Raw genomic sequence first — 15,144 nt, 5'->3', positions numbered from 1 at the left:
GAAATTCATTTTATGATGAAGTTACGGAAATTTCACTTCTTAAAAGGTTTTTCAGGAACTGAACTTCCTACTTTATCAAAGTTGACTAACCAATGAGATATATACATCAATCAACTCTTTCCTCACTATGCCTAGTTTACAAACCAAGTTTTTATTTGGTTGAACACAGTATATTTTATAATTTCCTTTCAACAGAATATTTCTAAATTACTATAGTAACACTTCATATATTCATATTATTTCAGATAGTATATTAACTGTATTTTAACCAGATCCTATTAAAAAATTTTCAAATACTAGTCTTTCCTTGAGCAGTAACTAGGTTCTTCAGAAAGAAAATTTTTACTTACATTTACATTAAATATATAAAAAGATATTTTGTGGAATGAATAGGTTTGGACCATTCATATGTGTTTATGGTCACCGATTACAGTAACAATAACTGTGATGAGGAAGATACTGTGCAAAAAAAAAAAAGTGCACTCTGCCTCCACACTTGTTAGAGAAATGTCCTCTCCAAGAGGCCAATGTGAAAAACTATAGCTTCTCAGCTGGTATTTTGTATGTTTTACGAATTCAAAAAGCACTAATAGAAAAAAAAACACCAGCAACATAGGATACATACAGTGGTCTTGCAGAGAAACAGTGCCATAAAATAAATGAAAATATCAAAATAATTTGGGACTACATAAATTAATTACATCTTTCAGAAAATGTCTTTTTTTCCAAATATACAGCTGGAAAGTTCAATGCTAAGTGCACATACTTTCATTCTATCTTGACTGAAGTATAAATATCCAATAATTAGGAATCCAGAACCACATTCTAAAATCCTTCATTTTATTGTATAAGCCTTTCTTCCTCAGAAGATAACCATACAGCAGACATTACCAATCCTTCCCCGTCCCCCTCAAAAATATTTGGTAATATTATACCTAGATTGTAGTCTAGTTCCTCAATTTTAAAAGCCAATGTCTGGCATGAGTCTTAACCACATGAAATAAAGAAACATTTGTGAACAAGATCAAGATAAATCTTAATAATCTAAGAAGCACAAAGCTACAAAACACAAGAAAATATTTGAATAGATATAAAAGACCATAAATACAACAGATTTTTCCAGTAAATGGGTTTTTTCAATTAAATACTTTAGAAACAGTTATAATTTAAATTTTTACTTTGCTACATTGAGCTAATAATGTCTGACAAAACATTAGATTTACGTTAAAATAAAATCTCATTAGAGTTGAGACAGAAAAGGAGAAAACATTCTAATGTTCCATAACATTATAAGAAAGTTCCACTCTATTCATGACTGAGCCTAATTACTAGTCACCTAAGGGCTGTGACAGTAAGGACTAGCTTACTTATCTTTGTATATATTATTAAACAAATTTATCCACAAAGGCAAGAAAAAGGAAGATAGTGAGTTAATGAATTTAATAAATTCACTAAATGCCTCCCAAGTTACTTCCTGATAACAATGGATGGCAGTAAGTCTTTTTAGACCAATAAGATCTGATACATTCATATAAAATTCATGATTTTAAAACATAATTCCAGTAACTCCAACTAGAGCTCCACGTTAGGATAGGCTGGCATGATACAAAATAAAATATAATTAAGACAATCATTTCTAATGTGTGTGTATGCTCCATCACCTTACATTTTCACTGCAGGTTTCAATCGGGAGTTGAGATTCACAAACACAGAAAAAAGTAACACTGTAATACCAAGAGTGATGTAGCCCAATGAGTGCTAATCAGGAGCTCACAGGCAAATGGATTCTGACATTAAGTTGATTTCTAGGAGCAAAAGCCTGGAGAACGGTCCCTTTGTAAAGCTAGGCTAAAGAATTACAATACAAAGGTACCCTACTATATAAAAGGGAACAATATTCATAAAATCAGAACACTGATTAGCAAATATTTTCTTAAGACAGAAACATATCAGGAACTCCAGCCAAGGTCCTTGCTCTCAAGGGAACTAAAATCTCAAGGGACTTGCTCTCAAGCAAGTTGGAAATAGTTTTTTAAAATAAAAATAATATGTACGTGCACATGCAAATGCATACACACGTGCACACACACAGAGAATCAGAATGATAGAACAAATGCAAATAAATTGATGAATCTAGGTGCAGGATATAAGGGAGCTCCCCGTACTGTCCTTGGAAATTTGAAAGTGTCTAAGTTTGAAAAAGTATGGCAAAATTGAGGCCGGGGAGGTGGCTCATGCCTGTAATCCCAGCACTTTGGGAGGCTGAGGAGGGCAGATCATCTGAAGTCAGGAGCTCGAGACCAGCCTGGCCAACATGGTGATGCCCATTTCTACTAAAAATACAAAAATCAGCCGGGCATGGTGGCGTGCGCCTGTAATCCCAGCTACTTGGGAAACTGAGATGGGAAAATCTCTTGAATCCAGGAGGCGGAGGTTGCAGTGAGCCAAGGTCGCACCACTACACTCCGGCCTGGGCAACAGAGCAAGACATAGTCTCAAAAAAAAAAAAAAAAAAAAGGCAAAATTGAAAGTATATATATATATATATATATAGTTGGAAAGATACACATGAAAAGTTTAAGTTATTCACTAAAAGAATAATTCAGATAAATGAATTAAAAAGGTGAAGCACTCACACCCAGCTAGAGTAAGGGTTGGCAAACTACAGCCCGCAGGCCTAATCTGGCCAGATGCCTGGTTTTGTATGGCTTCAAGCTAAGAAGAGATTTTACATTTTGAAATAGTTGGAAAAAAAAATTAAAAGAATACTTTATGATGTGCTGATCTGAGATTCAAGTTTTAACGTCCATAAAAAGGTTTTTCTTTTTGGAATACAGCCTTCTTCATTCATTTATTTTCTATCTGTAGCTGCTTTCATGCTATAATAGCAGAGTCGAATAGATGCAAAAAAACAACATATGGCCCACAAAGCCTAAAATATTTATTTATTTATTTATCATTATTTTGAGACAGTCTCACTCTGTCACCCAGGCTGGAGTGCAGTGGCACGATCTCAGCTCACTGCAACGTCCACCTCCTGGGTTCAAGTGATTCTCCTGCCTCAGCCTCCTGAGTAGCTAGGACTACAGGTGTGTGCCACTATGTCTAACTAATTTTTGTATTTTTAGTAGAGACGGGTTTTCACCATGTTGGTCAGGCTGGTCTCAAACTTCTGACCTTGTGATCCGCCCGCCTCAGCCTCCCAAAGTGCTGGGATTACAGGTGTGAGCCACCACGCCCAGCCGCCTAAAATATTTATCTGGCCCTTTGCAGAGAAAGTTTCCCAACCCTTGAACAGGAACAATTACGAAAGCTTCACAGAGGAGATGGCGCTTCATGGGTACCTTTCATGATAGGTAAAATTAGGATAAAGAGAGAGCCAGGATTATCCCAGCAACCTGAAAGCATGTATGTGGTTCTTACAATGGCCTATTTTATCACTACTAAGCCAATTAAACATTGGAAGAATCTGGTTTATCATTAAACCTCTAGGTTACTAAAGTCTAAGCTTATCATCTGGTATGGGGTCATTAAGCAAACTTACTGGGAATAGTTTACCTTTGATCATCTTTTCCTAGAAGTCCTAGTATTCTCAAGAGCTGAATTTGTAACCATGGTGCTGGGACACTGTGGTAATTGAAATCTACTGGGAGTTTTCCTCCAACTACTTGCTTCAAAATGGTTACAAAACTCCCAGTCAAGTCTTTATATCCAGACGAATTCTCCTACATCCCCCCCAAAAAAAACTTTCTGTTAATAATAACATCTTATTAAACAGAAATAGACCTGGTTGAAATGTCATATAGAACCTAACTTAATACATGCTTAAGTTTATGTTCACATTTAATGAAACCGTGCCCTAATATGTATAATATCTTCCATGATAAAATTCCTCTGGCTAACCAACCCAAAGCTGAATCATCCCAGAAAAGCTTCCACCACTCCCTGCTTTTTCCCACATACAGTTTAATCACATTTCTTAATTCTTATAGTTACATCTTAGGTAGAATCCTTAACAGCCAATACCAGCAATTAAAACAAAAAGTGAAAAGAACTGGCATACAGCAAAAGGACAGTAATACCTCTGCTTTGGATGAAAATCAGGCCTGTTTGCAATCTCTGAACTCTGTTTCCAAAAGACTTCACAAGAAAATGAGTTAAATTCATTCTGGGGCCAAGCACAGTGGCTCACACCTGTAATCCCAGCACTTTTGGAGGACGAGGTCGGTGGATCACCTGAGGTTGGCAGTTTGAAACCAGCCTGACCAACATGGAGAAATCCTCTCTACTAAAAATACAAAATTAGCCAGGCGTAGTGGTGCATGCCTGTAATCCCAGCTACTCGGGAGGCTGAGGTAGGAGAACTGCTTGAATCCCGGAGCTGGAGGTTGCGGTAAGCCAAGATGATGCCACTGCACTCCAGCCTGGGCAACAAGAGCAAAACTCCATCCAAAAAAAAAAAATTTGTTCTGGGTAGAAGAGCACAGCCAAGACTACTTAAACATTAAAAGTCCCCAAAATCGGCCGGACACAGTGGCTCACACCTGGAATCCCAGCACTCTAGGAGGCCGAGGCCGGCGGATCACCTGAGGTCGGGAGTTCGAGACCAGCCTGACCAACATGGTGAAACCCTGACTCTCCCAAAAATACAAAATTAGCCGGGCATGGTGGCGCATGCCTATAATCCCAGCTACTCAGGAGGCTGAGGCAGGAGAATCGCTTGAACCCGGGAGGTGGAGGTTGTGGTAAGTTGAGATCGTGCCATTGCACTCCAGCCTGGGCAACAAAAGCGAAACTCCATCTCAAAAAAAAAAAAAAAGTCCCCAAAATCAGTGTGCCTGCCAATTAAAAATTAATTAGCCACACGGTACTTAAAAATATTTGTTTCTGAAGGAGTGTGCCTTGATTATCTATCTGAGTAATCTCTTGGACTGGGGAAATTAGATCCACACTCCTTAAAAGGAACATTGGATTCTTTATTCTAATTTGTATTATGTATCAAGGGAAAATTTTTGGAAGGGAAATAAAGCTCTTTCAAATTTTAGTAAATGTTAGGGAAAAAATAAAATTTAATATGAACATCTATTTAAACTATACTATTTGAGAACACAGTACATAAGAAACAATATAACTTTAAATGAGTTCAATAGCATACTTTATTTTGTTATAGTAGGTGCCATGAAATCTGTTACAAGTATGTATATTTGAACACAAATGGTTTCAGGCAATACACTAAGGATGAATTAGTATAAACCCATCATCGCCATTTAGAAAACGGTTTTACCATAACATTCAACCCTCTTTCCTTGTATGACACAGTATCAATATATGGCGTCAACACTACAATCTATAGCTTGCACAACCCCCACTGGTTCCCCTCATTTCTATAAAATGGTATGCATTCCATGAAGCTATATAAAAGAGAATTACTGCTTGAAAAACACAAATCTGAAAACTTAAGACAACTTCCATTGCTACCATTTTTCCACACCTGTTTAGTGACATCAAACAATTTTAGGCATTAAAAAAAAAAACAAATTCCGTAATGTGCCTACAACTCACGCTCTCAACAACTTGCAAAATTACTAAATCAAAGGTCAATAACAAAATTATAAAACATTAACTAAGCATTTTACCAAAATATCTGTTTCTTTTTCATCCCGTAATTGTATTTTTCTAATAGTAACTACTCAGTACTTGCTAAAATTTCCAACTTACCTTAATCATTCTAAGATATATATGCAAGGAGGCAGCCATGACCCCAACATCTCTGTCACAAAGTGCTTTCCGAAACTTAATATGAATATGTTGTACTTGATTAGGAGCAATGAGATGGAATTTGTATAATGCCAGAACAGCTTTTCTTCGTATAATCTCCCTGAAGACAAAAAATGAAATTTAAACAAGACAATCTGAATTTTCGAGTATTTACTTTGAAAGATTATGGGCCAGATGATTTTAAAATACTGGCTCATTGCCTTAATTTACAAAGAAAGAGATAATTATACATTGGTTATTAATTTATTTATTCTAATATACCAAATTATAAAAAGTAGTTACCTCTAGGAAGTAAGGTCTCAAAACTTTAACTGCCCATGTTATATATTTATATAGTTAGAGAATTTTTTTTGTAACAAGCATATATTACTTTGAGATTAAAAAAAACAAGAAAAACAAAGTTCTTAATTCTCTAATTCCATTTTTAAAAGACGTATCTCTAAAAATTGAAAAAAAAAGTCAACAATAAATTTAAGTAATAGATAATTTCAGCTAGTAATATTAAAGTCTTTTTATTAATATGAAAAATCTTTGGCCTGTAATGCCAGCACTTTGGGAGGCTGAGGTAGGTGGATCACTTGAGGCCAGGAGTTCAAAACCAGCCTGGCCAACATGGCGAAACCCTGTCTCTACTAAAAATACAAAAATTAGCCAGGTGTGGTGGTGCACACCTATAGTCCCAGTTACTTGGGTGGCTGAGGTACAAGAATCACTTGAACCTGGGAGGCAGAAGTTGCAGTGAGCCAAGGTTGTCCCATTGCACTCCAACCTGGGTGACAGAGTGAGACTCTGTCTCAAAAAAAAAAAAGAAAAAAGAAAAAAAGGAAAGAAAAGAAAAAAAACTCATTAACATTCTTACTCTAAAATAGTAGCTTTCTTTGCTTCTTTTTTTAAATATATCTATCACTGGATAGCAGACTCCAAATACTTTGGAGGACAGAGGGGAGGAATACAAGGACACACATGGAATAAAAAGATGTTACTCCTCTCCTTGCCCAGTTCATCTGTTTCAAAACCTCATGATAATAAAGAAGAAAAGTATATACTAGTCTTGCACTTCATCTGTAGCAGATAACGTCTAGCACACAGAAACAAAAATAAAGAAATGCCATCCTATGTTCATGATGTAGTTTCCAAGGAAGCTTCTTCCTTGTTATTCTCTCTCTTGTCTATATCTACATATCTCTTATTTGCAGACTATGCTGGCAGTGCTCAGAACAGCAGCAAACATCACAAAAGTGAAGTATTTACTTTTAGGGTTCCTTAACAGATATTTCTGTCATAGAATCTCAAGACTGAGATTATTCAATGCAATCCTTTGTGTTCCACTCAAGAACACCTTTTATAAGATTCTTAGTAAGTGGTCATACAAATTCCATTAATAAACAACTCTTATCTTCCTAGGCAAGCTACGCCATAATGGAAAACTCTTTTCACAAAAAAAAAAAAAAAAAAAGACAAGCAGATTAACAACAGATATACTGTTAGTATTAATACTGTGGTGAATGCAAGCCACATCGCAGTGTATTGCCATTGCATGATAACTGATATTAATTCTAGGGGAGAATATCTAAATGAGGTGAGGAAAAAAAAAAAACAACTCTGAATAGGCCCAGGAATTCATAGGCCTGGCCTCAAGTGGTGGTACTAACATAAGACAAGAGACCTAGATTCAGGCTCTGGGGTTGGTATGATGAAATACGGCTAGGGATTCAAAAGTTGAATTCAAGCCTTGTTTCACATATTCTTTGTGACATCTACTGGCTTACCTATAGCTCTACCCCATATTCTTCAGCTCTTTACTCCAGAGCATGGCGCTGAGTATGGCCGTAACTGCAGAAGCAGAGTTTCACAAAATCTAAACTCTAGCCCTCTAGCCAGGACTTGAAATTAGACTAAATACAAAGCAATAAAGAAAAAATTGAAAAGGGCCCTTTCAATTCTCAGAAAGATTTCATACAACTGGTCAGTAAGTAAGGTTACCACAAAAGTAGTGGTGAGGAAAAGTTAAGCAAAAATATGCTGCTGGTATAATCAGATCACCTTATAAATCTTTAAAAAGCGAACATTTCCAATAATTAATTGTCCATAATCATCCTCTGTTCTAAACACAGATATGACATACAATATATAAAAAGTTTGAAAGACCTATGAAGTTATTCTGTAATTCTTGGTAAAAGCTATCATTTTAGCTGGAAGATTCATGATCCAATATTTCTTAAAGAATACAAGCTGACCGGGCGTGGTGGCTCACACCTGTAATCCCAGCACTTAGGGAGGCCAAGGCAGGTGGATTACGAGGTCACGAGTTCAAGACCAGCTTGGCCAATATGGTGAAACCCTGTCTCTACTAAAACTACAAAAATTAGCCAGGCATAGGGGCGGGCACCTGTAGTTCCAACTACTCAGAAGGCTGAGGCAGAAGAATCGCTTGAACCCAGGAGGCAGAGGTTGCAGTAAGCCAAGATCACGCCACTGCACTCCAGCCTGGGCAACAAAGCAAGACTCCACCTCAAAAAAAAAAAGAATACAAGCTATAAGACAACATTTTGCAATCTTAGAACATTAAAAATACTGATTTAAAGTATATAAAATAAATGTTGTATGAGTAACCAAAAAATCTTTATCAAGAATATATAACTGACATACCATAATGACAATGATTGCAAACCTTTTCCAACTTTAAAAATTATGAGCCAGGCACAGTGACTCACACCTGTATTCTCAGCACTTTGGGAGGTCAAGGCGGGTGGATCACGAGGTCAGGAGTTCAAGACCAGCCTGGCCAAGATGGTGAAACCCTGTCTCCACTAAAAATACAAAAAATTAGCTGGGCATGGTGGCGTGTTCCTGTAATTCCAGCTACTTGGGAGGCTGAGGCAGAGAACTGCTTGAACCTCGGAGGTAGAGGTTGCAGTGAGCCAAGATCACTCCATTGCACTGCAGCCTGGGCAACAGATGAGACTCCGTATCAAAAAAATTAATTAATTAATTAAAATTATTACATAAAGGAGCTTGGTCAAAAACAAAATATTAATAATCCAAATACAGTGAACAAGTAAGTTCAATCTGATAAGGAGACTGTTAAGGAAACTTACAAGAGAAGATTAGGAAAATACTACAAAATAAATTAAGTTTGTATACGTTCTGCTGTAAAACAGGATTAAAATGCTGTGGTTTTGATATAAAAAGCATCTTCCTGGGCCGGGTGTGGTGGCTCACACCTGTAATCCCAGCACTTTGGGAGGCCGAGGCAGGTGGATCACCTGAGGTCAGGAGTTCGAGACCAGCCTGGCCAACATGGCAAAACCCAGCCTCTATTTAAAAAAAAAAAAAAAAAAAAAAAAAAAAAAGTAGCCGGGTGTGGTGGCAGGCGCCTATAATCCCAGCTACTTGGGAGGCTGAGGCAGGAGAATTGCTTGAACCCGGGAGGCAGAGGTTGCAGTGAGCCAAGATCGTGCCATTGCACTCCAGCCTAGGCAACGGAGTGAGACTGTCTCAAAAAAAAAAAAACAAAAAGCATCTTCCCACTACACTGAAGCTTTGCATTCACTACACTTGCACAATTTCCATATGTCTTTCATTATTTTACTTTATCCCCAAAACAACTTTGGGAGAACTAAGGAGCTTCAACCAACCCCATATAGCCAAGGAAAAACAAGACCACTGCTCATTAGTGGTAGAACTGGGAGGAAAGCCAAGGATTCCTGGACACTAGGCCTCACTGTCTCTTAGTTTAACTTTAGAAAGCTGTCTAACATTTCCCTAAACCCACATAAAAATAAAAATGATCCTACTTAAGATTTTTGTATTATTCCTAGCAATCAAAGAATAATCTCTATCCTGGTAGCATTGAAGTTATAATACATTTTCTAGCATAAACTTCTGTTTTGAAATATACGGCATAGACACCTATCCCCAAAGAATTTACTTACTTAGAATGTTGAAGTTTATCTTCTATTAATGGAAGAACAGCTGGAATCATTTCTCGGGGGAAAATCTGGCTAACAACAGTCAGTGCCATACACACTTCTACTAGGTTAGTGCTCTGCAGATCCTGGTACAACATTAAGGAAAGAAAACATTCAGTGTAAATACTGAAACTAGGAATGGCAAATTCAACACTGTAATGGTCCTATATACTTAGTAATTTTGTGCTATTTATAATTAATTTGTACATCCAAATTTATGGCATATTTTATTGGAATGCTCCTATTTGTTTCATTTGCCTTAATAGAGTCAGTAGATAAATAAAGCCAAAGAGCAACTGATACAAGAGGAAACTGTATCTCTGTTCTGAATCTAGCCAAAGTAGTCTCCTTTATTACAGCCTTTAAAACTTTTCTAAACCAACAATAAAACAATTTTATGAGTTTTTCTCATTAATCAACAATAATATGAATGTAAGTTTAAAAGGAAGTGATTTTGGAATATTCACAATAAAATGCACACATTCATATGTACTTATCTATCCATATGGTTTATAAACCATTCTAACAGAACCTAAAAATATGTTTTTTAAGTTTGGAAAAAATTTAAGCTACTAGTAACCTTAATATAGTATATGACTTAAAGTTCAGAAAATACTGTTCTCTCTCTCTCTCACGTATCAAAAAATTGACACAAGATAAAAAGCTCAACAACTCAATTACATCTCATTATCATACTGATTTGGAAGTTAAACAGAAAATATTGTGAGTGTGGATTGTTTTTATTATCTCTACATTTCAGTTGATTATATTCTATTCTTTTTTTAAATGACTTTTTAAACTTTAAAGACTTCGATTATTCAGTTTATATCTATATCCCTTTAGAACAGATCCTAGAAAAAAGATAACAGCATGGAAAATATACCTAAACTAACAGCTTAGAGACCTAGACTTTAGTTCTAACTCTGTTTTACAATGAAATTATAACAAGAAGAGCGGCAGCTACTACTTCACGTGTATTTCATTTAATCCTCACAACTCCGTAAGTTCTATTATTTAACTCCATTTTATAGATGCAGAAACTGATCTAAAAGATTCTTCTCAGCCCATTCTGCAAGCCCACTTTCTTCTAATATCATCTAATTGAATATGATCAAGGAGAAATGTCAGGTACTGACAAGAATTATGACTTCATATTAACCAACATACAATACAATACCTTTACAACTGTATTCACAAGGAGAAGCAATAATTCATGACTTTCATGTAGAAATAAGGAAACAGCCAAATAACCTATAAAAATTGAGGGAAAAGTCTCATTACTACCTACCAAAAATAGACTTTTCACAAGAAATTAAAGCAGTCCTGTTAAGTATCAAAGATACCAGTAACAAGTAAACATAAAAACAAATTGCAAAATACAAGGTTAAAAACCTTCAGTAAGGAAGATTTCAGGTATTCTTCATCCTGAAATCTTCCAGAATTATGTATTTCATAGGATATTCCAGAAATGGAATAGACACTATGTGTATCAACTTAAAATCTTATAAATGGCACCGAGAAGACATGCCTTCTATTTTTTGGGCAAATCTTTACATTATCAATCAAAGCATTCTCTATTTTAGAAATGCTATTTTATAGCCAAACATAATTCAAAAACTAATCACTACAGTAAAAAAAACAAAAAAACAAAAAAACCCTAATCACTACAGTTAATACTGAGTTACTAGCTCTTTGTATTGAGTGAGCTAGCCACCTAATGTCCTAATGTCAACCTGCATGATGTAAATAATATATTAAGCCACACACAATACCTTATTTTCTCAATTGAAGGAATAACAATTATTCAGGAAAGAAACGCTGTCTGCCACATTAAATGTACTCATTGGCTTAAATAAGCATTTTTATTGCAATAATATTAAAACATTTTTAAAGTACATTTTAAGATTGAGGAAATGTATTAACACTATGACAAATGTCATGTACATAGAATCTAGATTCTCCAAGGAATTTTCTCAGTCAGGCTTCACAATGATAATAACTAACACTTTAATTAGACAGTCACTATGGGTCAAGTACTTTATAAGCATTACTTATTTAATCCTCACAACCACCCAATGAATCTCATAGGCTATAAATAGGCATATATAGGCATTTTTATCCATACATAATAATGAGACTCAAGCTGGGCATGGTGGCTGACACCTCTAATTCCAGCACTTTGAGAGGCCAAGGCAGGCAAATCACGAGGTCAGGAGATCAAGACTATCCTGGCTAACGTGGTGAAACTCCATCTCTACTAAAAATACAAAAAATTAGCTGGGCATGGTGGCGGGCACCTGTAGACCCAGCTACTCGGGAGGCTGAGGCAGGAGAATGACATGAACCCGGGAGGTGGAGCTTACAGTGAGCCAAGATAGCGCCACTGTACTCCAGCCTGGGTGACAGAGTAAGACTCCATCTCAAAAAAAAAAAAAAAAAAAGATCCAAAAAAGGGCAATTTCCTAAGGTCCACACCTATCACATGGTGGAGCCAGGACTCAAACCCAGACAGTTGAAGTCAGTCCATATTTTAAACCACCGTATTTTACTGCCTCTCCACATAGCCTATCTTGAGACCCGATTCCCTGACTCCATGCTCATTGTTTTTCATTCTTCTCAATTCTTTCAGCCCTTTCATTAGGGATTCTAATGTTAATTATACCCATCATTACCCAGCATCCATGCTGTCTGTGTCCACTACGGAACAGGAGAAAACAGAAACTTCCTATTCTCACAATCAAGAGGTAGTAGCATGACCAATTCCAACACCTTCACTAGAGGTCAGAGAAGCAGAGCTATTACTCCCACAATCACAAGAGTTGAAACAAATCTGACCCAGGCCAAGAAAGCGATTAGGAAAATCCCAGAAAGCATTTGTTTTGTTTTGTTTTCTGAGACGGAGTCTCACTCAGGTTGGAAGGCAGTGGCATGATCAAAACTCACTGCAGCCTCTACCTTCCAAACTCAAGCAATCCTTCACCTCAGCCTCCTAAGTAGCTGGGACCACAGGCGTGCACCATCACACCGAGCTTTTTTTTTTTTTTTTTTAAGTAGAAACAGGGTCTCACTATGTTACCCAGGCTGGTCTCAAACTCCCAGACTCAAGTGATTCCTCCCACCCTTGCCTCCCAAAGTGCTAGGATTACAGGAAGTGAGCCACCACACTCAGGCCCCCAGGAAGCATTTAAAGTGGAGATTGTCTTACCAGATTGCTGATAAATCACCTGTTCAGCTAAGGTATCACCCATTCCCAAGTCACCAATATCAAGGCCAACAAACTAATCCAAAGACCATCTCAATGAAACCTTAATTCTTTTTTTTTTTTTTAGACAGAGTCTGGCTCTGTTGCCCAGGCTGGAGTGCAGTGGCGCGATCTCGGCTCACTGCAAGCTCCGCCTCCCGGGTTCATGCCATTCTCCTGCCTCAGCCTCCCAAGTAGCTGGGACTACAGGCGCCCGCCACCACACCTGGCTAATTTTTTGTATTTTTAGTAGAGACGGGGTTTCACCATGTTAGCCAGGATGGTCTCGATCTCCTGACCTTTCAGTTGGGATGACAACTGAAAATAGTGAGTATGACTGGAAGAGCTTGCATTCCATATTTGTATAATGTTTAAAAAAAAATTAAAGTTTTGAGAAAAGCAAATTACTAATAAAAACTAATTTAATAGCTCAAAAAAAAAAAATACCTGCCTTTAGGGATCTTAAAATTAGTTCAGGAGCTAAGACATTAATATATGAAAAGATAACAAGAAAGGTAACAGATGGTAAGAGCCACTTGAGTGATCACAGGAGAAATAAAATTTGAAGACTGTTTTGGGCGGAGTGGGGTTCCACAAGTGGAATATTGTGTGCATTCAGTCTCAGAATGTTTACCAAGACATCTGTCACCTCCACTCCATCATCTGATAGCACAGAGCAATATAATTTATGAATAATGCTAGTCCTTAACGACATGACATTATCAACTTCTCTGAATAAAGAACATGTTCTACCCTTTACTATTCTAAAATGCTTCCTTCTTGAGATTCTGATATAAAGCTGAACATTTATGAACAGAGTATTTAATTGCTTAAAATAATTTTTCTGGCCGGGCGCGGTGGCTCAAGCCTGTAATCCCAGCACTTTGGGAGGCCGAGACGGGCGGATCATGAGGTCAGGAGATCGAGACCATCCTGGCTAACACGGTGAAACCCCGTCTCTACTAAAAAATACAAAAAAACTAGCCAGGCGAGGTGGCGGCGCCTGTAGTCCCAGCTACTCGGGAGGCTGAGGCAGGAGAATGGCGTGAACCCGGGAGGCGGAGCTTGCAGTGAGCTGAGATCCGGCCACTGTACTCCAGCCTGGGCGGCAGAGCCAGACTCCGTCTCAAAAAAAAAAAAAAAAAAAAGAATTTTTCCTAATAGCCCTAAAGGTTAACTATAGAAATTTTTTTAAAAGACACTGCTAATCCTCATAGCTAACATTTGAGAAGCTAAGAACAAGACATTTAAAATTACTTTAGTAAATTTCAGTTTTATTCTATAAAGAAACATTTCTGACCATTAAACTAATAAGATTAAACAGACTTCTTAATATCAGCTCTATTGCCCAGGCACAGTGGCTCACACCTATAATCCCAGCACTTTGGGAGGCCAAGGCGGGCGGATCACTTGAGCCCAGGAGTTCAAGACCAGCCTAGGCAACATGGTGAAACCCCATCTCTACAAAAACAAAACACAAAAATTAGCCAGGCATGGTGGCACACAGCATAGTCCCAGCTACTCAGGGGGCTGAGGTAGGAGGATCACTTGAACCTGGAGACAGAGGTTGCAGTGAGCAGAGATCCCGCCAGTACACTCTAGCCTGGGCAATACAGAGAGAATCTGTCTCAAAAAAAAAAAAATCAGCTCTTTATAGACATATAATTTACATACAAAAAAAGTCAGCTTTATAGACATATAATTTATATACAAAAAATATTTAAGTGTATAGTTCAATGAGTTCTGACATATATAGTCATCTAACTGCCATCACAAGACCAAGTAATTTTTAGTCTTCTCTTTAACTCCAAAATGCCACAAATAGGAAAACTGATTTCCTATAAATGGCTTTGAGTTTCTGAAGTGTGATCTTTTAAAGTTTTAGAAATTATAATACAGTATTGTAAAAACATACTATATACCTGCCATCATTCATTTTGCATAATAGTTGGAACTTCAAGGACAACATGAAAGCATGAAAGTCTTAAACACATACATACCTACTCTTTTTTCTAAGAGGTTTCCTTGTTGGGCTAACTTGATTGCATGAATATAGCCAAAGGAAGCATCATATCCAAGCATTTCGCAATATATAAGTCTCACCATACATTCCTTCATCATTTTCTGAAAAGCAAAATATTCAGTAGCCGTATA

The 15,144-nt window shown here is 37.2% G+C and overlaps 1 protein-coding gene across 1 annotated transcript in view; it reads right to left on the bottom strand.

Moving 5' to 3' along the window:
• AP4E1 (adaptor related protein complex 4 subunit epsilon 1) overlaps nt 1-15,144 on the bottom strand; it is an 88,814-nt gene that overhangs the window by 66,024 nt on the left and 7,646 nt on the right. Inside the window, exons 4-8 of the mRNA XM_008016617.3 lie at nt 14,991-15,114; nt 10,927-11,000; nt 9,714-9,835; nt 5,719-5,878; nt 3,559-3,725 (exon numbers count right to left, since the gene is read on the bottom strand). Of these exons, the coding sequence (XP_008014808.1) occupies nt 3,559-3,725; nt 5,719-5,878; nt 9,714-9,835; nt 10,927-11,000; nt 14,991-15,114 (647 nt within the window). The remainder of the gene's footprint in view (nt 1-3,558; nt 3,726-5,718; nt 5,879-9,713; nt 9,836-10,926; nt 11,001-14,990; nt 15,115-15,144) is intronic.

Source organism: Chlorocebus sabaeus, chromosome 26, assembly GCF_047675955.1.
Source record: "Chlorocebus sabaeus isolate Y175 chromosome 26, mChlSab1.0.hap1, whole genome shotgun sequence".
NCBI lineage: Eukaryota > Metazoa > Chordata > Mammalia > Primates > Cercopithecidae > Chlorocebus > Chlorocebus sabaeus.
Note: the sequence above shows the minus strand (reverse complement) of the source record. Positions and strands in the feature narration are given on the sequence as shown.